This window comes from Podarcis filfolensis, assembly GCF_964270895.1.
Source record: "Podarcis filfolensis genome assembly, chromosome: 13".
Lineage (NCBI taxonomy): Eukaryota > Metazoa > Chordata > Lepidosauria > Squamata > Lacertidae > Podarcis > Podarcis filfolensis.
Window position 1 is genome coordinate 32,649,334 of NC_139615.1, and position 25,865 is coordinate 32,675,198.

Below are 25,865 nucleotides of genomic sequence, written 5' to 3' on the forward strand. Positions count from 1 at the left end.
TTAAGAACAGAAAGTTTATTCAAGAATTGTTCAACAGACAACCCTTAAGGAAATAAATAAAGTTATCTACTGTAAAGAACAAAGAAAGATGTTTCAAAAAAGAGGAGGAGGGCGTAGTGGTGGAGGAGGAAGAGGAGAAAGGAAGGAAAGGTTTAGCTAGTTCTTCTAACTGAGGACTATACAATTACAGCCTGGCTCGGATTTCATGCCTCCAGTAGAACTAAACACATTATTTTAAGTACGAAGGTAACTACTGGCTTTTCCCTAAATTACAATAACTAAAAAAAGAAAGAGAAAAGGAAAAAAACTGGTTGTACAATGACAAGGAAAAAACACCATATTCCTTTATAACAAGTAAATACTAAAAAAAAAAAGGTACATATTTTTCTTATAAATACATAAATGTTGGGGATAAATAATACAAAACCAACAAAAGGGGAAAAAATAGTTTAAAACTGGCTATAACCAATAAATATATAATATATATATATTTATATATATGAATGTTCACCGGAACACGCGCACACACCCCATTGAAAGACGTCTCCAATGGGTGTCCTTCAAAAAGTTGGTATATATACCCATTAAAATGTAAACTCTAAGTGCAAGAAGGATGCCAGGCCAAAGAGGAAGCGCCAGGAAACACGCCCCCTCCCCGAAGGGCCATTTCCTTCCGCTTCCGTTTGGAGGACATAACAGTTTCTGCTCAAATATACCCTGTTTTCACGTTCAAGAAAAGAGACGCAAAGGAACGCAAGACGCCTTAGAGGTGAGGCTCCCCCGACCCATAGCGAACCCCAAGGAAACGGGGGGAGGCCACCACTTCGCAAGGAAGTAAGGGAGGAAGTAAGGAAGGTCTCTGTTGTTGTTTTTTCTTCATCATGTCGCCCCCTTGTACATTTTGCACAAAAAAACCCTGTTTTCTTTTTTAAGCCCAGTTTTGCTGTATAAATTAGTTTGCAAAAGGGCACCTCGCTTTTCTCTCTCTCCCCCTCCCCCAGCCCTTGACGGAGGTAGCGGGAATCCAAGGAGAGGCGCATAGGTAGCCCTAAAGAATTGGCAAGGGTGGTGTTTTTAGATAATGGGGCTGTAGGGTGGGCGGAGGAAAGGGGTCAAGGGGGAGGAGAGCCAGCTTAGGAGGGAAAATTCAACAGTTTGTATGTGGTGGAGATGAGTAGGGGCTGGAAGACTTCAGGAAGGCCGTTTCCCACTTAACGTCTTAGACTTTTTCTTTTCAAAGAAACCCTTTTACGGTTAGCTGTGGAGTGGGGGGCGGAAGCGACTTCTTTTAAGAAGCATTGGTGTATTCACGATCTACTACGACCACAATTTGCTGTGCATGTTGTATGCTTGCTTTTTTTTTTTTACCCTTAAATAAAAGGAAAGAAATTAAACTATCTGTTTCGTTTGATTCTTCCATTCCTCCCCGCCCCCGCAAAATAAATAAATAAAAATCAGCCCCATTTTTTCTACATTCAAAATATTTGTGTCGAAACCCCAGGAACAAAATCAGTTGAAAATGCAAATTGAGAATGGATGTATTGACTTCAGGAATTGTCCATTTATTTGTCAGGATTTGAAAAGTGTACTCTAAGTGGGGGTTAAATTCATTGGTGAGCGCCCCCCCCCCGCAAGTTCATTGCTGAATGTCAACTGGCCTAGCTGTCTGATATCTATGTATCTAAATGTGTACCTGATTGTCTCTACAACACCTACTTAGTAGTCTAAGATTGTAGATAAATGCATTTTTCTCTCCCCCCATGGGTTTTTATTACAATTTGTGGTGCAATCCTACATACGCCTACTCAGAATTCCCAGTGAATTCAATGAGATTTACTTCCAGGTAAGCATATACTGTATAAGAGAGCAGCCTAAATGGTATTTAGGTCTGGGAAGAGTATTCTTATGGACACAACGCCAAAAAGGAGCAGAAAGTCTGTGAGTTCCATTTCCATGATCTGCAGCAGCATTCCGCCCCCATTGTGTCCATCAACTCCAACGCTTTCAATAAGTGTTATTGCCAAAGCAAGCGCTTTGAGGACTGACATCTGTAGGATAATCTTGAGCAACCTATTTTAATCAGTTTCATCTGTATTAAAGGAAAGGAGCTACATCAATTTATACCAATAAATTATTCTGCTGGCTTTTTTATGGTCTGCCTAGGGCATATACACAAGGCCACACATTTTTCATTGGGAGTAACTGGCAGTGACAACATTTGGTAGCGTCACTCCACCCACCCATGATCCTGAAAGGGGGGGGAGGGGGAGGCGAGTTCTTTGCCACCCGGGTAGTTACACACCAAAGGGTGGTTTCAAGAGGTGGGCTTGGAGCCCTGGTTTTGTGGCATGCAGGGCTCAGTCTTGGGGTTGCTCTGCGGGGGTGTGTGTGTGTGTGAAAGTTTGCTACTGTTGCTTGGCTACAAGCCTTATAAACACACACACAACCATAAATGCTCTAGCTTGGAAGTCTTGCTGGTCTCAGTGGAACGTCTTTCCAACTGAGGATGCTTAAAATGTAGATTTACTGTACTTGGGAGCAGTAAGAGTAATTCCACAGTAAAAGAACTAGGTGGGTGAGCTAAACCACTTCAGACTGCATATGGGGAATTGCATTTTAAAATGCTCCCTCATTTAAGTTAGATACACTCCCTGTATGTAGAAATCTAGCACTTCAGGAATATGTGCTAGTTCTCTGCAGGCAGGGTTTTGTTTTAAACTTTTTTTGGGGAGGCAGGAGCATTTAATAAAAATGATTCACACACCCCCTGCAGTTTGAAAAGCTACTGTCCAGAACCCTGCCACCTCAGTCTGCCCACTGAAGAAAGAAGATTCCTCACTGAGAAACCTCGCTGAGTTCACAACATTCGATTTAAGTGATGGCCATCAGCTGGACTTAATTGAAACTAGGGTCCTTTAAGGCCCAGTCAAGGGATCTGCTTCCCTCCACCCCCCACTTTCCCCCCCTTTTAACACGAGGTCTCACATTCGAAAGTTGCCAAGGACTTTGTGCTGTGTGTGCAGAGTGCATTTTGCCCCACCCCCAGGAAACACAAGCCACTCCTCCTCGCACCCCAGTTCTGAGGATGGGATTGGCCGAAAGGTTCCCAAATCAAATGATGTGGCCGGCAGGCGAGCTGCTTAGCTCCTTGCCCCTTAAAAGCCAATACTCCGCCCCCCATCTACATCGACTCTCGCCTGCTCCTCTTGTGGGGCGTGGGGGACGGGTTCCTAAAGGGTTTCAACACAAATACTTTTTGTTTGTTTGTTCCTTTAAGAGAGAGAACGAGAGCTCACCAACACAACCAACAAACCGATCCAACCCACCCAGCCACGTCCCAGTTGTCTGTTAACTCCCACCCCCCACCCGATCCGGCCCCTCCTCATCACAGATGGGTCAGTTTGGGCGCCTCTTGGATTCTACCCTGAGTCGAAGCGTGGTGGGTGGAAAGGTCTGTGTAAGTCGGGTGGGACTCGCAAGGTCCATGGTGCTGGTTGGAGCCCATTTGGGGGGGGCCCCCGTTGTACTCCATGCTGGCTGGCTGGTGATGCTGGAGGGGGTTCAGCCCGTAAAGCGACGGGGCGGAGTTGGGCATGGAGTCCACGTAGTTCCCGCCCACGTACACGGGGCTGCCTTGCATATTGGGGGGCCCGTATCCGCCTCCCCCATTACCCTGTAAGACGTGCGGGTCGTACTCCGGCGGCGCCGTGTTGGCGTACTTCTGTTGGGTGGGGCAGCTTTTGATGGGGTTTTGGTAGGCAGTGGGCATGGCGTAGGCATTCTGGTGGGGTTTGCTGAAGGAGGGCGGAGACGGGGCGTCGTAGTTCGAGGTCATGGGGTGCAGGGCGCCCAGGAAGCCCGCCGAGGACTGCATGGCTTGCGGGGGGCTCCCCGTCGGGGATGGGCCCCCGGAAGAGGAGCCCAAACCTTTCGACTTCTGATCCTTCTTGTACTTCATTCTCCGGTTCTGGAACCAGATCTTGATCTGCCTCTCGCTGAGGTTCAACAAGTTGGCCATCTCCACCCGTCGGGGCCGGCACAGGTATCGGTTGAAATGGAATTCCTTCTCCAGCTCGACGAGCTGGGCGCTGGTGTAGGCCGTGCGGGCTCTCTTGGAAGCCGAGTTGCCCGGAGGGCTTTTCTCGCCGCTGCAGCTTTCTGGAGAGGAGGTCGGGAAATGAAATCAGAGATAATTACTTACATGCAGAAAATTGAATGCACAGGCCTCTTAATAAATCCTCCAACAGGCGAGAAGACTTGCAGCCTCCCCTCCTCCTTCCATTTCCCCCACTCCATAATCATGTCATTTATTAAGAGTTCTGTTCTCCAAAGCTGCCCCCTCGCTTTATGAAAATTTGATCATGTCATGCAGAAAAGGAATCCGAGGCTATTTATTTGGGAGTCGATTATTTTGAAGCAGACCCTTTCAAAGGAAATTACGCCTGGCAAGTGGGCAGTGTTTGGAAAGCAAAATTAATCAGGCGCTCCTGTACACAGGCCTGCAGTGTCAGTGTCCTTGTTATTCTGCGTGATTTAAACAAGCCCACAAAAGCACATACACCCTTCTACATACGTGTGTAAGGCGCAAATGTCAGTATATGCTTGCCAAAGGGCTTCTCTATCTCTCTTACACACACACACACACACACACACTATGCTCAATCTAGTGGGCAGGACTCTTGTGCAAGCTTTCTTTCACTGCAATGGAGGTCTATGAACTGCCTGCTGGGTTGTGCTCCATGTGTTCCTACAACCAAAACTGAAATTTGGAACCTCTTTCCTACGCCAAACATTGAATAAATAACAGAGTGCCTCTGAGCATGTGCAGAGGGCCTTTTTCCATCACTAACTAAAACCAACATCAGAGATGGGGGGGGGGAGCTTTCAGGGGCAGGATTCATCCTTTTCATACAGACCAGAATCCCAATACATCTCCTTTTTAAAAGGGAAATGCATTCCTGGGAGGGGGGAGTTTTGCATCTGAGTCCAGTGCTGTGGATTGCAGCCTGGCTGCAGGAAGTAAAATCGAGTGTAAATCAGTGGAGCATAGGCCTAGTTCAATGTAGTGGTAGAATCTTGATGTAATGCAACTACATCAGGTTTTGCAACTGCAGACTGCAGTTTGGAGTGCCATTTATGGTTAATTGCCTTCAAGGAAACTCACTACAGTGGTACCTCGGGTTAAGAACTTAATTCGTTCTGGAGGTCCATTCTTAACCTGAAACTGTTCTTAACCTGAGGTATCACTTTAGCTAATGGGGCCTCCCACTGCCGCTGCGCAATTTCTGTTCTCATCCTGAAGCAAAGTTCTTAACCCAAGGTACTATATCTGGGTTAGTGGAATCTATAACCTGAAGCGTCTGTAACCTGAAGCGTCTGTAACCCGAGGTACCACTGTACAGGGAGGGAAATGTGTTGAAGGTTCTAGCCCATTCTGCCCATTACTATGCTAGTTCTTGGCATGCATGAAGATTATGTAAGCAAGCAGTTGCAAAAAAATGTACAAAAATCACACATTTTCTGAAGTAGGGCAGTCCATTTTACTACCTCAGAAGTACCACCTCATTCTACTGCATGTGTACTTTTCAACTTTTTTTTTAGAGAACTGCATATAAGATAAATATACCCAAAGATGTCTGTATCTGTTATTTATATGTGTGTGTGCCTGCACCTCTAAGATATATCTACATGCATGTATTGTGGTTCATTGCTCATTTAGCAACTTAGGTCTATATTGACTACATGATGTTTGTGACATTCACAGGACTATAAATGTGGGGTGCATTATTACTAGAGCAGCCAAGTACAACATTTCCCTGTTGCCTAGAATGGACTCACAGGGGAATGTGGCTCCAGACAGGGAGGACTTCCTGTCATACCTGCTCTGGAGCTTCCTCCCCCTGTGTGTGACCAGGTAGATGGGCGTGACCCTAGCTGACCAGATTAAAGGGCTGGTCACACAACCATCTCTCTCTTGGACTCTTACTTTCTTACTCTTGGACTCTCACTCTCCTGGCTCTTAGCCAGTGCATGACTCAAACGTCACATAGGATGTAGCCCACAAGCAGTAAGTCTGAGATGTAGCTCAGACTTCTTTTTACTGTAACCACAAGATAAAGCCTGGCTTCAGATTACTGCTGTGAACTGGATGTGAGTAAAACTTTATTCTTACTTTTAAAGAAGACTGTGTTGTGTTGTTATTATTTTAAGAGGAAAATAAAGGGGACACATACCACAAACAAGCCAGACTTGACAAGCCAGACTGGATTGCTTAATTAAAGGATTCTAACAAATCATCAACTGGCTTCTAATAAGTTGCACAGGGAATGTGCTCTGCTGTTTACTCACTAGCATGAGTGGGGAGGGATAATATCAAAACAATATATCCTCTCCTACCTTCCTTAACATTCCCACAGTAAAGAATGCCAACCACTTTTTGAACATTGAGAAGAAATGTGGAAATGTAATATTTTAAGGGATATGTTTTATAAATGGCAGAAAGATTCTTCTATCATTTACAGTGGTACCTCGGGTTACAGACGCTTCAGGTTACAGACTCCGCTAACCCAGAAATAGTACCTCGGGTTAGGAACTTTGCTTCAGGATGAGAACAGAAATCGTGCGGCGGCAGCAGGAGGCCCCATTAGCTAAAGTGGTGCTTCAGGTTAAGAACAGTTTCAGGTTAAGAACGGACCTCCAGAACGAATTAAGTTCTTAACCCGAGGTACCACTGTACTCGGAAGGGGAACAGTAGAAGCTGGGAGAAATTCGTGTGTTCATCATCCAGTGATTGCAACATGGTGTATGAAACCATCTTTGTAGATCAGAAGCTGGGATTTCATATAATCTCATCAAAGGTATTTCCTTAAGAAATGCGTTTTCACATTCAGGAGTAAGGCATGCAGTGATGTGTTATCAACTGGTGTGCATGCATGTGGGAATCAGTGAAACTTCGAATGCACTGTGATTTTAAAGAAAGTGGGCTGGATCCACACAAAGTTAGTTGCACATAGAATGCAATCCTAACCTTGCCTGCTCAGAAGAAAACCCTATCAAATTAAATGGGGCTTACTCCCAGGTAAGTGGGGTTAGTATTGCAGTCTTAGTTCTCATTGAAATCAATGGGAGAAGGTACTCACAACTTACCAAGCTCTTATTGATTTCCATGAGAAATGGGGCATTTACTTAGAACTCCTGAGCGCTTGTCTGTTTCCAGGTAAGAGCATTTCACAGTCAGTAACATCACTTATTTGCTTTGGATTGTTCTGTTTATCATTGGCAACTTGTCTAAGGCAGATCAGTTTCAGAATGCTTGATATCTGCTTGTCTCCTTAAATGCTTTTTCCTTCCGCACAGATGATACAGGCAAAGTTCATCAGCCCCAGAGCCACAGTATAAGATTTACTCATGAATAAAAAGAGGTTGTGAGTTTGCAAACTATGTCACAACCAAAACAATATAGCTTCTTTGTAGCCCCAAATTATACTTCAAATTGGCTGCAGCCTTAATTCAGGCACTAATCCAGTTCTGTGCATTTTGTGCAATGGCAACACTTCATTTTATACAAATTGTGCACACAAATTGCATGGTATACACTGCACACATTTCACTACTAGAGCATGTTATGCACAGGAACTTTGCATGGAAAACTGGTTAAGATAGTCCAAGAAAACAAATCCTTTTCACTCAGGAAGAAGAGTCCTGGTGGACTGTGTAGTCCAGCATTCTCTTCTCACAGTTGTGGGATATCTAAAATAAGGCAGTCAAAACCAACGACTTCTGATTGCTAGAAAGGCACACACACAGAGGAAGTTGGATCTCAGAGTCTACAGGAAATTCTCCCTGTGAGAGCCACTCCCACTGTGTCCAGCCAGGTAAAGGGGCACAACCTTCTCTCTCTCTCTCTCTCTGATCTCTGCTATCTGATCTCTTCCCTTTGAGGCTTCATCAGTGACTAGGGAAGTAAGATATGTGCTGAGTCTGAGTCACAGCTCAGACTCCAAGTCTAATCTAAACTATAATATATGTCTGTAGCTACATTTTAAGCCTGCCTCATGACTACTACTGTGAAACTGAGTGAGTAAATCTATCTTTACTTATAAGAAGACTGTTTTGCATGTTTATTGTTTTAAGAAGAAGAAAGGGGGGAAATAACAGGAAATCCAGTCTGCAGTAAAGCATCCTGAATTACTTAAATTAAAAGGCTAAAGCTAGCTTCCTTATTTTTTGCTGACAAAGGGATGTACTCTGCCAAACTCACAAAGGATAATATCTGAGAAATAGATCCTCTTCTATTTTCCATACTCATCCTTACAACAGTGGCCAGTCAGATTCCTGTAGGGAACCCACAAGCAGGACAAATGAATCAATTCCCAAATAAGAGCCATATCCTAAGTTTGCTTAGAAGTAGCTTCCACTGAAGTTACTCACACTTCTTTCCAAGTTGATATCCTTAGAATTCTGACATATATATCCTAAGGATGGCATCCAGAGTCATGCAGCTGTTTTGTCCTATATAAAACCTGCTGTCTTTAATACGCCTTTCATCAAAATATCAAGAGAGACAGAAAAAAAGCCATTTTGCCTTAGTATGGTATAACAGTAGCCTTTAGCACTGCAACAAATCAGTTACTCTCTGGCTGGTATTAGTGAGCATCCATGCTAAGCCAATGAGATATAAAATGGAGTACATCACACTTCTTGGGCTTTGATGAAAACACATTTTGTCAGGGATAAAAACCAGGCACTGAGCCAATGACAGCCAGATTTTGCAAGGGACCGAGAGTAGGAACGAGATGGCAGAGTCCTGAGGTGATGGAACAGACTGCAACACTTCAGCATGCAAGCCAGGGATCAGCCTTTAGGTCAACAACAACAACAACAACTCATTGCAAGGAGAAAAGGAAGGCTAGAACCTTTCTCCTCCACCTGCTTTTAATTTCTGGGCAGTTTTAAAAAAACAAGCACAGAAAACCTTCCAAAATGTTCCTCCCACCTGTAGCCCAAAGTGGCACAACTCTATCTCACCACATCTCCCTGCTGCATATGTAGAATAGCCTTGAGTTCAGCAACTGGCATCCATGTGAGCCAATTTCGTCTGGCATAAAAGCAGAGTGCTTTCAACCACAGCCTGGTTATCACTGTCACTTGGGTCAGAAACTGTGTGTGGTGGTGGCGGTGGAACTAGCCCAGACTGGCTTTAATATCCAGATGACCCTCAAAGCCATGACCTTCTTTGAGAGACTGGAGACCCCATGCAACTTTCTGAGCTATGGACGCATGTAGGCAAAGTAAGTCTCCCTATCCCCTTTCTTTGCACTTTTGTCTTCCTTGCACACTCCAGAAGCCCATTTCTCCTACCATCAACACCTTAATCTACTGCTCCTCCTATTGCCTGCCACCCTCACCCCATCCAGTCTAAGACTTCAGGCCACTCCCCACTTCTACATCAACTTCCTCCTTCCGGTTCAGGGTCTTTAGCAGGCCTAGCACCGCTTTTTGGAGCCACCAAAGTCTTGGTCCTCCTCTAGGTCTTAACCTACCCCTGGCTCTTTATATGCCAAGCAGGGACCCTTGCATAATCCCTGCCTTGGCAGTGGCTCACAGTAACTCATTTGGAGCCTGCCATTATTATTATTGTTATTTTGTGGCTCTTTGTACAGCTGCAATTAGTTGATGTGGACTCCGAGCCCCTCTCCTTCCAATGGGCCTTGCCCTTTAGGTTGCATGCATCAACATATCCTTTCAGCACCCCCACCCCCACCTCCCTCCAGATAGGAAGCTTTGGACACTAGGCTCCTTCCCCGTCCAGCCTGGCCCCACTGCGCCCCTGCACCTGTGCGCGTGTGTGTCTTATGCACATTGGTGGTGGATATTCCAAAAGCAGATACCTGCGCTGGGGGAGCTGTTTTTCTGCTTGGAGTTTTGCCTCGACTCTTTCATCCAGGGGAAAATCTGTTTGGCGAGAGCGGCGTTACTAGAGCCCAGGCTGGCTTTGCTGGGGGCGCTTTTGACCCCCCCAGGCTGGCTGTGGTTATTGCTGCTGCCGCCCCCGTTGCTGCTGCTGCTGCTGCTGTTGCTGTTGGTGGCGGTGATAGGATTGGGGGGTGGCGAGACGGGCGGGGGCGGGTGGTGCTCCTGAGGCAGGCTAGGGCGCATGCAGCTCCCGTTCAGGTCTTTCGTTTTGGCCAGAGGGGAGGCGTTGCCGAGGGACTGGAGGGTGCAGGCCGGCCTCTGGTAGTCGTGGTTCTCCACGTGAGCCGCAGGCTGGAAGGGCTGCGGCGGAGGGCCCTCGTAGCCGAACCCATTGGCTCCCTGGTAGGAGTAGCCCCCGAAGAGCGTGGAGGTGTCGTAGTAGGTTGTTTTCTGCATCGCTGGGGCTCCCCGAGGTTCTCGCGCGCTGCTACCAGGCTCTGGCTGACCCCCTCATGGAAGGACATTGGCACCCCCAAGGTCACGTGGTGAGGAGGCCTTCCCCGGTGTCTTTTGCAAGCTGACCTGAAAGGTTAGAAAGGCACACACAATAATACGGCACGGCCTATGAATCCATCTTGGTCATTGAAAAGCCTCGTGACATGAATAGCTCGGGCTGCTGCGCGCGAGGGGAGCGGAGAGCAGATGCTGCCTGGGCGCTCCTGGGCGCGCCTCTCGGCGAGCCCCTTCTCCCCTGGAGCAGCCTCGCCAACTATTCCAGGACAAAACACAGAGAAGGGGAAAGGGGCTCCTCAGGCCCGCTTAGATCACTAAAACCGACCCCTGAGCAGTATTGTCCTTTTGTTCTTTCCAATTGGGTTGGTATTGTTCAAGAACCATTGCTGAGATAGGGATAGAAATCTTCCAACGGGGGGGGGGGGGAGATATGATTTCTTATAGGCCATTCAATCTAACTCTCTAAGGTGTGCACATAGGTGCCTGCCTGCATACATAACATTGTCAATATCCACACACACACACACACATTCATACAGGAAGAAGTCGACGTTGTTCGCCGCGCACCCTCACTCGTAAGCAATAGAGTCGTGGCTTTCTCCACGCGAATCTCAAGCCCGTCCATTTCCGTGAGCGAAACCTCCAAAAAAGGGGCCCGAGCAGAAATAAAACCCAGCTGGGAAGTAAAAGTCCCATCGGGGCTGACTCCCAGATAAGCAAAGTGCAAGTTAGAGATGTGAAGTCACTTGGTCGATCCATACTGGAAAGATTTCTTCTGTACCGGTGGTATCATTTTTATATTTATCCACACACACAAACACATTGAATGCATGCAGTTATCAAGTTCTTCTAAGCTGAATTCGTATTATAATTTAATATTCTCCTGCTATGATTCCCATCCCAACAAGGAACCTCAGAAAAATAATATAAAGTGTACAAGTATAGACTGGGTAGTAGGATTTTTAAAAAATCACTGTTACCTTAAAATTGATCAGGATCCATGTTTTTAAACCAACATTTTAATGTTAAGCATAAAACTGAACTCAGCTTCTGACATTCCGCCAAATGGTCCACTTGCAGAATAAGGCTAGGCATGTTTACTCGGACGTAAGTCCCAGTGTGCTCAAGGGGGCTTACTCCCAGGAAAGTGTAAATATAGGACTGCCGCGTTAGTGCGCTGAATTTAGAGAGATGTGATGGCTGGGGACGTTGTCAGATTTAGAGACCTGTGCTGAATTCTTTGATGTTGGCGCTTTTGATACTGTTTTCCATGTTGTTTTTGCAACTCTCGTTACAGTTTGGAAACAGGCTATAGAATCCACTCTACCCTGCAAGCCCTTAACAAATCTGGTTCAGTTGCGACTCCCAAGGTGCTAGTCCGGTGTGTGTGTGTATATATATCTATGGCTTCTCATCCTTTCTTTAAACAAAATAAAACACAACCCAGTTTTGCCACCAGGCCATTTGGTTCTCTTGATTTTCTTTCCCTTTAACTTTTATGTTTGGTTTGTCCTCCCTTTATTTAGGGGTGGGAGGGGAAAATTCCTCCCTCAAAAAAGAAAAAAAGGATGTATTCTTCTAAGGAAACATTAATTTTCTCCATGTTGGAAGGGCGCAAAAAGGCTAGAATTATTTAATGGGTCAAATAATAAATCAGTAGAGAAAGCACACACACAGGAAAGGATGAAAAAGAGAGAATCCTGTTTCACTGTATTCTGTATTTCATTTCAAATGCCTTTTTTCCCAGTGAGCTACAATCTATTATACTCCCCTACAGAATGAAAAATAATACTGTAACCCAATATTGGTCAATTCTGACCATAGGAACGCAAACACAACAGGAGCAACCTTCACCCCTGACTTCCCTACATCTATGCATTTCAAAACCTAAATATAATTCAGACCTCATACCCAACCACATGCCCCACCTCCTCCTCCACGAACCTCCTCCTCCTCCTCTTCAGTTTATGCCTGTATAAATTCTGCAGTTTGCAGAACAGCAACTCTAAAAGTCTATGTTGTGATCCTTTCGTATGTTCCATGGATTAGACACAACCGTTGCCTTCTAGAAGCAGGCTGATAAAATATTTGCTATGTATTAACTGGAAAGAATGATAGAGTTGCTGTCTTATTTCAGCTGTTCCGTAGCAGACATAAACACTCGAGTACTCTCATGGCAATAGATTGATTAAAAATAAAGAAGAAACGCAATAATCATTAATTCGATATTAAAAGACTGGGTTCGCTGAAACTGACTAAGCGGTTCAGCCATAACGATAATTTTACTAGGCCTCGCTGGTTTGTTTTGGATTTCTTGGGACCTCTGGAAGGCCTATGAGAAGGTGGAGGCAAATGTCTTCTTCTTTTAAAGGAAGAATTAAACAGTGCATTAAAAATTAATCCCCATTCTACTCTTCTCGAAAAGGAATCCAAAGTGGTCTGAGCGTTCAGTAGCAAAGATTTTTTCGCCCCTTTTGTATCTCATCTTTCAACACGTCCCAAATGTCGGTCATTTATCTTAGTCGGAGACGGGTGGAATCGTAAATGATTTACTCCAAGGAATTGTTGCTGTAGTTGTTGGGATGTGCGTGTGTTTTAAAGAGCACCCCGAAATCTCCAGCGGAATAATAAATAGGAATAGTGCATTGGAAATTAGTCCTCGAAATGGTAACCGCAGAAGTTCCTTCTCTCGCTCTCGCTCTCTCTCGGAAGTTTCGTTTTTATTCCAGAAGAGGAACCTGGATTCTAAATAAAAGCCTCTCTTCTCGGGAACTTTTGCAAGAGAGAGATATATTTATTTTTTGCAAATTGATATTTTTTTTTAAAAAAAAGAGTGAATCCAAGAATCTAGAAGCCCGTTAAAGGGTTTGTGACAAGAGCGAAGGGAAGGCCATGGAGCATGGGAAAATATAGTATTAAAAGCTCCCTTTAACCTCCATGTTGGAAAAAGAATTCTAAAATTCGCAGTCCTACTCTGGTTATGAGAGAGAACCGGAGAGCCTTTTCTCCTTAGGGTGTATTTCTCCATAGTAGGGCGAAGGCAATAAATAATAATAATAATAATAATAATAATAATAATAATAATAATAATAATAATCTGGGGTTCCGGACAACTCTCCAGTTCACAGCAAATTGTTCACTACATTTAGAGCTTACCCCCTTGAAAAATTAAAGGGGGGAAAATCCTCCACCACGTCAAAAGACAGAGAAAGAAAGCGTTCTAGATGAAAAGGCGAAGGAGAAAGGGGGAGGAAAATAGAAGGGGGAGAATAGCAAAAAGAGGGGGGAAAGGGGGGTAGAAAGAAGGGGAGGGAAGGAGGGGGGAGAAGAAGAAGAGAGAGAGGGTGAGAGTGAGAGAGAGAGGAGAGAGAGAGAGACGCTGCGTGGAAGGAAGCTTAAAGCTTGTGAACTCTTCATGAACCGCGATGCGAGTCATACAGCTATAAATCATGGAGACACGGTCTCCGCCATTCACAAACTGATAGCCTATTTCGGTCCACCTTACCTTAGCCTCTGACGAGAGCAGCGCGGCGAGCAGACATAATATATTTTCGCAGCCAGCAAGCAACGCAATCAATAAGCGAGGAGAGCTCCCCCCATTCCTCTCCCGTGCTGGTTTTTTTTTTTTTTTAATGTTCAAGGAATATCTAGAGAGAGAAATCCGGTCATAACGCCAAAAGGAGGGGGGACATCTCTATAGGAGCTTACGGTGAGGGATGCTCGGGTCCTCTCTCTCTCTCTCTCTCTCGCCTCTCTCTCTCTCTCTTTCTCAATCCGTTTGGGGAGGAGTGCGGGGGGGGGAAGGTGAGAAGAGGTAGGAACCACAAGATGCTAGACAGCCTTCCAAAGATGTATAGGGAATCCTTTGATTGTGGCTGCCCTATAGTCTTGGTACGCCCTGTTCACGGTTAACAATGGCCTCTGGCTTAACAGCAGAAGGCAAGAGAGAGGGAGAGAGGGAGAGAGAGGGGGAGAGAGAGAGAGAAAGAGAAAGAGAGAGAGAGACAGGGTACAGAGGAGGGGGAAACAGAAAGAATAGCTGACATGAAATCCTCGACAAGGAATGCTTAGACTGAGATTTAAATGACATAATAATAACATCCAGTTATTATTTTTGTTAAACCGGGCAATTTAAAACAAGAAAGTGCGGGAGGGGGAGGGGTTTGAGGGGGGATTCAGGAGAGAGAGATGTAGAGATTTCGTTTCTGGGGGCGGGGGGAACGGAGGGGTGGTTTTTTCCCCCTTCTCCCTCCTGCTTTGGGAGGGCTTGGGCAACCGCCAAGGTTGCTTCCTGACGGCGTCAGGAGTGGAAAGGAAATATGCAAATAGAGAGGTGGCGGACAGAGGCCTAGCAGGATAGCAAAAGCTGTATTGATTCACGTGCTTCGCAATTAGGTGTCAAGTTATGCTAATAAATCTTTGGAACAGAGGCAGATTTTCTTTCTTTCTTTCTTTCTTTCTTTCTTTCTTTCTTTCTTCTCTCTCTCTCTCTCTCTCTCCCCCCCCCCCAATTTCCTTCAGCAGAGCAAGCGGGGCATAACTCTCTCAGGCCTCCATTATACCCCACCCTGGCCAAAATGGGTTGCATAACCCTCCGATATGACTTAATTATTATGACAAGCATATGCGGGGAGGGGGGAGGGAGACGCGGCAAAAGAAAGCAGCATTTTAAAAACAACAGAACAAACAACAGCTCTTGAGAACACCTCCCTGAAAAGTTTTACAAACCTTCTGGGGGACATGAAAGGGAAAGTTTTAGAAAGTTTTATATACTTAACCTGGTTGAGTGCTATTGGTTCCCTGAATGCTCACGTTGTGTATGCATTACGGGTTACATTCGAGCACGTCAGACTCGGAGCAGACCTGCTGAAATCTTCAATTAGTAAAAGTCCATTGATGTCAATAGGTCTACTCTGAGTATGGCTTAGTCAGATGCCACCCATAATGCAAGCGTTCACACATAGGAAGGAAGAAGAAAGACTGACTGATCTACATTTCCGGCACCTCTCATCGTGTTATGCTCAACATTTGGGATGCAAAGTTTCATTCGGTTTATTGGGATTTACTTGCAAGCGACTGTGATTGGGGCAGGAATGTGATAAGTTCACCTGACACAGGGAAGTTATTTAACATTAGATAGATGATAGATAGATGGATAGATAGATAGATGACGTCTCTTTAAGTCACTCAAGATTTATGACCCCCTTCCCTGCTCATAACACAAGGCGCTTTGCTTGCCAAGACAAAAACGTTTTCGCTCTGCTTTTGCTGCTGACCTGAAAGGGAGCTGCCGCTACAAACTGAGTGTGGGAGGAAGAAGTTGAGGTGTCTGCACATTTTTGGGTGCGTGCGTGCGAGGCAGAGGAGGAAGGGAAAAGGAGATCTATTGTTATTCTCTCCCCCTCCTTCTTTTTGCACCTCTACCTTGAAGGGGGTAATTGCTGAATCAAGGGGAAACTGGCATTCAGAAAGGGAGTGGACTCTGGAATTGGCTCATTCCTTTCCTGGGATGTTCTTAGTGCTCCCCATCTTTGATAATGGTTCTGTTTCGGAAAAACCTTTTCACTTAACTTTTCAGACCTAACTTTGTCTCTCATGCCTAAAATTGCAAGTGACTTTATCCACCCGGACAATGTTACCTTATTCCTGTCCACTTTGGCTTTTTTTATGAGTTATGAAAAGAAATCCTAGATCTGCATGCGATGGTGGGCTATTTTCTGCTTTGGAAGACCATCCTGAGATTGGACGCTCAACTGAACCATGATATTCAAGAAGAACTTCACTGGCAAAACACGTCCTGTGGAATTCTCCGGGTGAAACTTAGAAGTCTGCTGCTGGACAATAAGTAGTGCCTCCACGGATGGTAAACATAACTTTCAGAAGGGGCAAGCACTTTTATTGGCATAAACACTCCCTTTCTTTTCTTTTTCTTTTTAAAAAACGAATTAGTACCATTGTGTGAGTATTTAATACTGTCTTTTTGAATTTCCAGGTCTACTGTCCTTTTAGTCCTTCCAAGACTTAAGGCTGCAATCCCATGCGTATATACCTGGGAGTAAAATCAGTTGAATTCAGTGTGGGTTACATCCGAGAAGTATTGCTCTATATAAGGCTGAAATTAAACGCTAGGGAGTAAGTCCCATTGAACATACCAGGTCGTGTCCTTCTGACTTACATGCTGAGGACTACGATGCATGGAATAGAGGCTCAAAACAAGACCAGGGTAGAAAGCAAATCGATTAACTGCAGAATGTAAAGTATCAAACTTTCTGTTTAAAAAAGAGAGAGAGAGGCCTTGAATAAACCTTAAGGTCTTTCTGAAACTGGTATGGCGTAGGGGCTGCTGGCAGTGCACTTTAGGACCCACAATAGGTCAGTGGTGTTTTCTTAAAACTCACCAGTTCCTAGGCTGCTGGTCCTGAAGGTATAATGGGGAAGTACAATTTGAAAAAGGAGGGGACCTGTTTAAAAGAGAGAACAAGAGAAAGAGAGGGAAAGAGACACATACAGAGAGAGGGGAAAGGGGGGGGGGGCGTGTTGGACCGTTTAGTAAAAGTCTAGAACGTAAAAACAGACAAGTTTGGGACAGGAGGCAAATAAATCACTTTGGGTAAAAAATAGCCTCCTCCGTTCCATAACACCACTGTCCATCTGACGAACTGTGTATCTGACGAAGTGTGCATGCACACGAAAGCTCATTTCAAGAACTAACTTAGTTGGTCTTTAAGGTGCTACTGGAAAGAAAATTTTTTTTGTTTTGACTATGGCAGACCAACACGGCTACCTATCTGTAACCACTGTCCAAACACTCCTACCGAAGATTCGCCAACAGAACCCGGGTCTTTACCACCGTCGTTCGCTCACTTTAAAAGTTGCCAGCTAACGTTTACATGTGTGTGCTGGGAGTCTACCGAAGTTAAAGATGATGCATGGACACAGAAGAGCCATACTTTAGACGCGCAAGCACGCATTTAGGAGGCATTTCGTTCCGAATATTTCCTAGCAGGCTGGACTGAGAGAGGGTTCTCTTGCCCGATTGGGGAGAGGGTGTTGTTAGGAAGAGGCTTTTGATGTTCTCTAACGTTGTTAGGGTACGGTTTCCCGCGGTTGGGGGGTGGGTGGGGAGTTAACGGGTTCATTTTTTCCTGTTGGTGAACTTAATGTCTTTCGATTAAAATAACAGGAATAACCTAACAAGGGAGGAATATCCAGATCCATTTATTTTATTTCTTATATGCTTAGCACGTCGTGGTTTTTAAACTTTGGCAGTATATTCGCGAGGGGCCGGGTCCGAGAGAAGGGAGAAGCAACCCCAGTTCATTTACCTGCAAGTAAGCCTCGCTTATTTTCAACGAGTACGTGTGTACACACAACACACACACACAGGTCCTTCTGAGTCTTTGAGTCTTTGCAATAGGGCATACACGAACCCAACGCATATAAACAGGGGCTATTGCTCTCAAGTTAAAGCCTGCCGGAGATCCCAACTTTAATCCCACCGAGGTCTAGTAAGATTCAGAAGGGTAGTCAGATGGTGTCTGGCATTCTCATGTGTAGGCGAACAAAATGGGTCGAAGGAGAAAGCGAATTCGCCAAACAATTAACCGAGGATTTGTGGAAGGCGAACTACTTTGAGATTTATCACTGAAGCTTGGGTAAGGTTTTGGTTTAGGGGGGGGGACGAGAGGGAGGGAGAGGGAGAGATCATTTAAAAATATTTTCGTTTGGGGAAACATTCCTTGGCTCTAATAACCCGGTTTTCCGTTCTGAATGCTAATATTATTAATCTGCAATAAAAACGTCGGCTAACCACACACCAACACTCCCCGAACGGTATCCCTGCATGTCGCAGAACCTCTGGAATATAAATCACGCCCGGGAGGCCCCAGCTGCCCCCATCTCAATTCTGCGGCCTTTGGCAATAATTCCAGCTTCATTCCGCCTGCTTCTTGTTGTTCCTAGAGGCGCCCGCCCCTATGAACGGCCACCGAGCTGGCACCTGGCCACTTATACACTTGCAATCATCGGTGTGCTATTTCTGGCTCTGAGTTTAAATTATTCGTTCTTTGCATCATAAATAAAGTTGTTGCTTTTTTGTTTGTTTTGTTTCATTGTGAAGTGTTTCTATGTGTGAGAAGTCTAGCAGCTAATAATAATAATAATAATAATATTCTCACGCTTCTAGAACTCAGTGAATAAACCTAGTGGCAGCAAAATGAGGCCAAAGCAAATGAAGGCAGCTTACTAAAACGATTTCTGCTAACCTGCTACTGCTGCCGCAGTTCATTAACTACAGTTTGCACGTTCAGCTGCGAGTCATCCAGTTTTGCCTTAGTATGATGATAAGACAGTGAGTGGCATAAAATGCACGTGTGAAGTGGTCCTGAGCACCTTCAGGGAGATATCATTCCCATCTTTTTAAATCTCGGCTGCTGGCTTTTGGAGGGCAGGGGTAGTGCGCCAGGGAGGTGGGTCACCAAAACAGCCCCATAAGTGGTGTTAGCCGTTGGACAGAGAGCAGAAGCGGAGCAATCCAAGTCTAAAAGACATAAAATCCTACAGGAAAGGGGAAAGTGCCTTCAGGAAGGATGAAACTTCCACCCCACACACCAAAATCCGTCTATTTTAATGGGGTAAAGTTTCTGCCCAGTACCCACTAAAAAGATGGAAAAGCAGCAAAAAGACAGAAACTCTCCCATTCTAGTGTTTGGTGGTGTCTTCTGGTCTTCTTCGTGTATTTTCTTCAACATAAGGTTTTCTATGTGGCCTGATGGCATTACTTAATGCTATTGTTATTTATTGCAGAAATACTGTCTGTCTGTCCATCTGTCCATCTGTCCATCCATCCATCCATTACGTTTTTATCTTCCCTTTCTGCTGTGGAAATCAAGGCTACCAGTAGTGGTAGCACATTATGGAATAGGGGCAAGTAACCTCAGACCTTAGGTGGCCCTCTAGATATCTTTACGTGGCCCTTGGGGCTCTCCCCAGGCCACAGCCATCTCTCCAGCCCTGCCTGCCACCCTCCTCAAGTATTCTTGCCTGGCTGGAATGTATTATGGAACTCTGATAATGGCTCTTGCTTGCCTTGATGGAGGATGAATAAGGATGAGTGAATGTGTGTAGAAATCAGACATCAATACAAAGGTAACATTTGCATTCATTGCTCCACCCACATTTGTCTCTGGCCCCTCCCAGTACTGGCATGTGGCCTCTGGTTGCTCAGAAGCCAGTGAAAGATGTGGACTGAAAAAGCTTCCCCAAAGCTGTTGTAGGACGAGAAATCTTTATATGGGTCCTTTTGTATAGAAATTCTCTACAAACCTTGTTTATTTTATTTAACATCATTGATGCTTCACTGTAGCTATAGTTGTTTTTAATCTATCTATCCATGTAGTCATCTATGGAATGCATATTTGTGCTTATGGCTCTAAAACTTTGTATAAGTCATATAGACATAGAGCTTCCTGATGGAGGGTTGGGTAAAACCTGTTGTTTATGGCCCTACTATTGGGGAAAGGGAGGTAGCTGCCCCAGACAGTTGATTTTGGGTGTCACTAAAGTGCATCAAATTGTTAGTCATGTTATATATTGTTATTGGGTTCCTTTTGTTAGTACTTTCACTGTCTGGGAGTTTTTGTTCTTCCTCTTCTTCTTTTTTACTTCAGCTGCCAAAACACCCTGACCAATCTTGGGCACCTGACGGGGGGAGGTGATTGCGGGAAGTAGTACTATTTGCTGTTATACCTCAGGCGGCAAAATATATTGAGCAAACCCTATTGTTCTGTCATAAGTGCACAGGGAAATGTTCCCCGGAAGCCAGCAGTACTTACTACAATATTTATCTGTGTTTTTTTTTTTTTTTGTTTTTGGGATTTGTATCCTAAGATGTCTTCCCTTGCTACATAGGAGCAGGTTTAAGAGAACTTCAGTTCTAAAGAACTTGGTTTGGGTGCAAGTGCATCTGACTTAACGAAATTCGCATCCAAATAAGTGTGCGATTAACATTCTCCCTCCTCCTCCTCCTTAATCCTCTCATAGCCACACGTGCACGCAAACTCTACCCATGCGCCGACTCAGGATAAAGCAGCATCTCTCTATCCGATTGTTTCCCTTGATGGATTGTAACTCTTTCTCCCCCACGACCTTTGGTTTAGAAGCCTAATAACTCACCGGATTAATGGTCAATCAACGGAAGTAGCTTTAAATTTCCTCCAAAGTATAAAACATAAACAACAACACCAGCCAAAAGGGGGAAGGAAAGAGAGAACCCACCCCCCCCCACAATCCCAGTCTGTTTTGTGCTCCACCCTCTTGGGGGGGGCACTTTGTCTTGTGTAAGTGGTCCCTGGGTCTTGTTCTGCAGTTGGGGCGGCAAGAGAGGGGAGGCGTGGGCGCTTTACTAGTACGGAACAGTCCAGCACACATTTAAAAAGGAGGAAGATCACAGAACCTGAGTAACTCTCCCCAAGCAGAAACGTGCATCTGGATTTCCATGGAAACTACATTTTCAAGGGGATATGCTACCAGGGAACGTGTTTCGTATCAAATGCGAAGGCTTTCTTGTCTAAGCACAGGGACAACCTGACCACAAGCTGATTCTGAATGCTATTTACTGCTAAGGCTGCAATCCTATGCGGTTGCCTGAAAGTAAGAGCCACTGGACACCATAAGACCTTGTCTTTCTTTCGAATTATGAAATAAAGGACTGAACCATACTTTCACGACGTGACCATTTTCAAATTTCTCTTTCTGTGTTTTCTCAAAATACTTAGACCTCGCACCTTACTGTTCCCACCTGATTAACTTCACGCTGGCAAACTTATTAGGTTCTTGCTACCGAGTTTTATTACTTGGATCTATGTGTTCCGGGGGAAAAGGAGAAAAAACCGGGAAGGAGGAAAAGGGGAGAATGGATGGCATTCAAGGAAGCTTTACTTAGAGTAGTCCCATTAAAAGTAATGGGCCTAACTTAGTCATATCCTTTAATTTCCATGGACGTACTCTGAGTAAAACTTAGTTGAGTAGCAACCAATCTTTTTTGCAGCTTCCATACGCGACACCCTGCGGTCCCTCCTTCACCCTCCTCCTCCCCCCCCCATTCAAATTTTCAGCGTTGTTATCTCTTCCTGGCCGGAGATAACCGTGGGAGCAGGCAGAAGCACTTCCTGGTTTACTAGAAAGCTGCTCTGAGCTGGCGTGGAGGAGGCCCAGTTCAACGCCCACGCTCGACCTCTTAATAGCAGCGTCAATTGGGAGAAAACAGCGCTTCCCTGGGAGCCCGTGTAGCGTTTTTGAAAACCTTACTTCCGCATAATTTCTGCAGAAAGTCATTCAGGGCAAATAAAACTTGATTAGCTCCTCAGCAACGCTGCAATTTTAGTCGTGCTTACTAGGAAAGGCCAACTGAATTCAGTAGGACTTACTTCCACGTAAACATATTTAAGGCCTTGGCTATTTTTCCTAGCTGGGAAGTGGATTGTGTGGTGGATGGGGACTAAAGTGAAGACTCCACCCCTCTTCATTGATTTACCGCGCAATCCTATGCATGTTTACTCCGGAGCAAATTCCCACTGATTTCAGTAGTCCAAGGGAAGATTTGGACTAATAGAAGATAGTCTAAGGGAAGATTTGGACTAGGGGAAGATTGCAGCTTCAAGCAAGTGATAAATGTAATGAAGACAGTTTGCTTGCTGGTGGAGCGGGTGGCGTCGTCAATAAGTTTCAGATAATCTCTCTTTTGGCATGAAAATACACTATTCAGAGCCATGCATGCAAAAAGGGAGAGGAAACGGGTGAGAAAACAGATTCCTATCCATGCGCATCACTTCTATCCTTCAGCCTTTGGGGCTTTTTTGGAGGTCAGTGGCCTGGAGAGCAGACCCTGATCTCAGCAGCAGAAAGAGGATTTCACCCCGTTAAAGAAAAGCGGGGGAGCCAAGCTATAATTCTCTCAGTTCACAACTTTTAAATTTAGAATCCACTTACTTCTGTCTGGGAAGGAAGATGACGATTGGATACCACAGAGCGAAATTGCGCCTACAAGAAAGGAGAAAGGAAAATATTTTCAGGCAAGGCGAAGGCTTCCCTTCTGAGGTCGCAGCTAGCTATTCTTATATTGGAAACTTGCCAAATGGCAAAAAAGGCAGGCAAATACCCGAGTTCTAGTCAAACTTTATGGAGCTGGAGTGTCCCCCCCCCCTTTCCTTCACTTCGAGTTCCGTCATAACATCATAAAGTTCGAGAAGGGGGTGGGAGTTGAAATATATAACCACATCAAGCGGAGTCATCTACCATCACTAACTTTGGGCGGGGGAGCAGGAGGAGCGAAAGGAGGGACCCAATCCTCCTTGGCATTTTGGTTCTGCTTCATACACAAGGAGGCTGGCGGTACAGAGTGGCTTACTGTATGGTAGCAGATATTGCTAAGAATCTGCTGTCAGAGACTGCGCAATTTGGGTGTTCTGTGAAGCGCTCAGCACACTATTGGAGCTTGTAATTGCCCAGCAGCCGCGGTACTGGAAGGTGCCATGAATGGTAATAAACAGGTTTACATAATTAATAGGCAGGAAAAGACTGAAAGGGTAGGATGGAATGAGAGAGACAGGCAGGGAGAACAGATAAGCACTCCTCTCCTATACAGTGGTACCTCGGGTTACATACGCTTCAGGTTACACACTCCGCTAACCCAGAAATAGTGCTTCAGGTTCAGAACTTTGCTTCAGGATGAGAACAGAAATCGTGCTCCAGCGGCGCGGCGGCAGCAGGAGGCCCCATTAGCTAAAGTGGTGCTTCAGGTTAAGAACAGTTTCAGGTTAAGAACGGACCTCCAGAACGAATTAAGTACTTAACCTGAGGTACCACTGTACAGGGATAACCTATCGGTCTCTAGCTATTTACTCTAAAAGCATCTCTTTGCATTGAAAGACACCATCTCAAACCCGTTTGAAGGTGGCTATCTGCTCTTTTTATCCCAAAGTAGTTTCTTCCTGCTTGCACCCCCGTCTCTATTTGGGGATGCTAGCCATCTCCATGGAGCTAAGTTGCAGTACAATTAGTGGGACTTGATTCCACGTAGAGGCGTGTAGGATTGGGAATGCCATTCTGTTGCGTTTTCTTCATCCACCCTTAGATATATTAGGTTTCACATATTAACCAGCCGTTTCCTTGTCCCGTTTCCTGCTTTGCTGAAACCCTCCAAGGCTCTTTGATCTATGGCATTCATCAGCATACCTAAAGGCTAATTGGGACTTAGGCATCCATAACAGACGGGCATAGAGCTGAAGCCTAGAGTTAATTTTTAATTGCAAGATGAAGAATTGTGAAAGCGGCCAATGTTTAACAGGCCCTCAAAAGCAGTATTGTGGGGCATGACTTAGAGCTTTGGTTTTAAGTCATTGCTTGGGATGGGGATGTGCTTGCAGATCTACTTGTAAACGCAAGGACTTGACACATTCAAAAATGCGTTTTGGAAATTCTCAATCATTATATTATAAACCATGGGCCAAATAGCCTTCTCTCTCTGGTTCGCTCTCCAATTCCCAAAGAGGTAGGTAGCATGATGAATAGCTGATAGGGAACCAGCATCCTTGCTCTTTCTGAAGACAGACGTTTCCGATCTGGTGGGTTATCGGAGGCAAGTGGTTTGGTATTTGGTGCTGCATTCATTAAAATCTGACCACAGTCTAGATAGATCCTCAATGCTGTAATGGAACCTTGCTGAAGTCCAAGAGGCTCCTTGTGGTTCTTTGGCACGTCGCTACCTAAACTGTCCTAATTAAGATAATTAAAATAACAACAGCAACCCAACATGATTCCCATAGAAGTTGCCCAGAGAATGCCAACTGAGTTTGTTTTCGAACTGGTGGAAAACAACATCTGAATTAAAGAAGCAGCCACTCCATTAATATCAATTTCCTTCAATGAAAACTTTGGTTCTTCATCAAGTTGATGATTTATGATAAAATCGATTAAATTAGGGTCACTTAAGGGCCTTGTGGTTTCCTCTTGGATTTCATCTGTCAACGCATCAAGCAGCTTTTTTTTAATCAAGTTTAGCTGGAGGCTAGTAAGGAAGATGATTCTGGAGCTGAGGAAATTTAATGCAAAGCAATTTTCAGGGAAGGGAGGCGCTCAGAGAGCAGAGTTCTTGCTCTCTTCCAATATGGCATTACTTTGCCGGAGGAAATATTAGACATTGGGGTGGTGTTTTGTTTGTTTTTAATAAAAAATAGTGTGCGTTTATAGCTGGGGTATGGTCCCAGGAACTGAGTTATTAACATCGCCATCCTGAACTCAGAACATATTTGTACTGTCAGCAATAGTGGCTTTATCTATTTCACCCTCCCCCCTTTTATTTTTTATTTTTTGGTGTGTAAGTTTGACTGTAACCTCTGCTTCCCGAAGACTCAGCAGAATGAAAAAGCCCTGGCTTCCTAACATAAGAAGAATTCTTATGTCAGATGTAATTGTAAGGAACAAGGAAAGAAGAAAGGAAGGACCGGTTTGATGGAAGAGTCCCTTCCCTCCTTTGGTCTAAGAGCATTAAAAACATTTTTTAAAAAACAAAAAGAAGTACAGCCATTCAAGTGTAAGAGAAATTTGCCCTTTATTTCTATAGAATGTGGACTGTATTCTTTACTATGAAACTCTGGAAGGAATAAAATAGTCCAAACAGTCCATGTTTACCTGGAAGAAACTGCCTTGAGTTCGGTTGGACTCACTCCTCTGTGCTATAGGGTTGCAATCAGGTAGCCCGATTCTATGCATTGTTTCTCTGAGATAAACCCCATAGTGCAATCTTATACATGTCTACTCAGAAGCAAGTCCCACTGAGTTCAATGGAGGTTACTCCTCTTTAGTGAGTATAGGACTGCAGCCTCATTGTGTTCGGTGGGGTTTGAGTCCAGGTTAAGGGTGCACCCCCAGATTTTGCAAAGGCCAAACAATGTGTGCATTGCTAAATATGACGGCGAGGACAAACAAGCTGGTAAGATGTCTCTGAAAGACTAAGGCGGTCCCCTACAAGGTAAAACCGCAAGCTTTGTTTTACATTGCTGGTTCTGTGGAGACTTAACACTGCTTGCTTCACACTCCGGTAAGATATTTGTTAACTACAACTCACAAACATAAAAGAAACGGGGGGGGGGAGGAGAGAGGGAGAAAAGGGAAGGGATACAGATTTGGTCTTCTAGGAAAAGGCTGGTCGTGACAGGAGCCACCTCAAATAAACACAACTTTCTCAACACCATAAATCACATCTCTCTGTTTAACACCAGGCTTCCCCTCCCTTAAAGAAGCGTTTGTAGTTTTCCCTTTCAAACAACCCAGAGGCGTTAAACCTTTAACAAATGTGGCCTGGGAGGGGCGGCAAGCGCGGAGGGGGGACCTATTTGGTCCAAACATCAGGTTTGGAAGAAGCAACCTGCCTCCCCTTT

At 44.9% G+C, this 25,865-nt stretch overlaps 1 protein-coding gene across 9 annotated transcripts in view; it reads right to left on the bottom strand.

Annotated features, from left to right (window-relative positions):
- Window positions 1-25,865, bottom strand: part of HOXB3 (homeobox B3) — a 105,115-nt gene continuing 79,250 nt past the window's right edge. For 5 of the 9 annotated variants that reach the window (XM_083583320.1, XM_083583322.1, XM_083583321.1 and 2 more), the window contains 3 exons: window positions 22,417-22,467; window positions 9,891-10,497; window positions 1-4,158 (listed from right to left, as the gene is read on the bottom strand). In XM_083583320.1, the coding sequence (XP_083439446.1) occupies window positions 3,386-4,158; window positions 9,891-10,371 (1,254 nt within the window). In that variant the 5' untranslated portion in view covers window positions 10,372-10,497; window positions 22,417-22,467 and the 3' untranslated portion in view covers window positions 1-3,385. The other 4 variants (XM_083583323.1, XM_083583328.1, XM_083583327.1 and 1 more) reach the window with 4 other exon arrangements.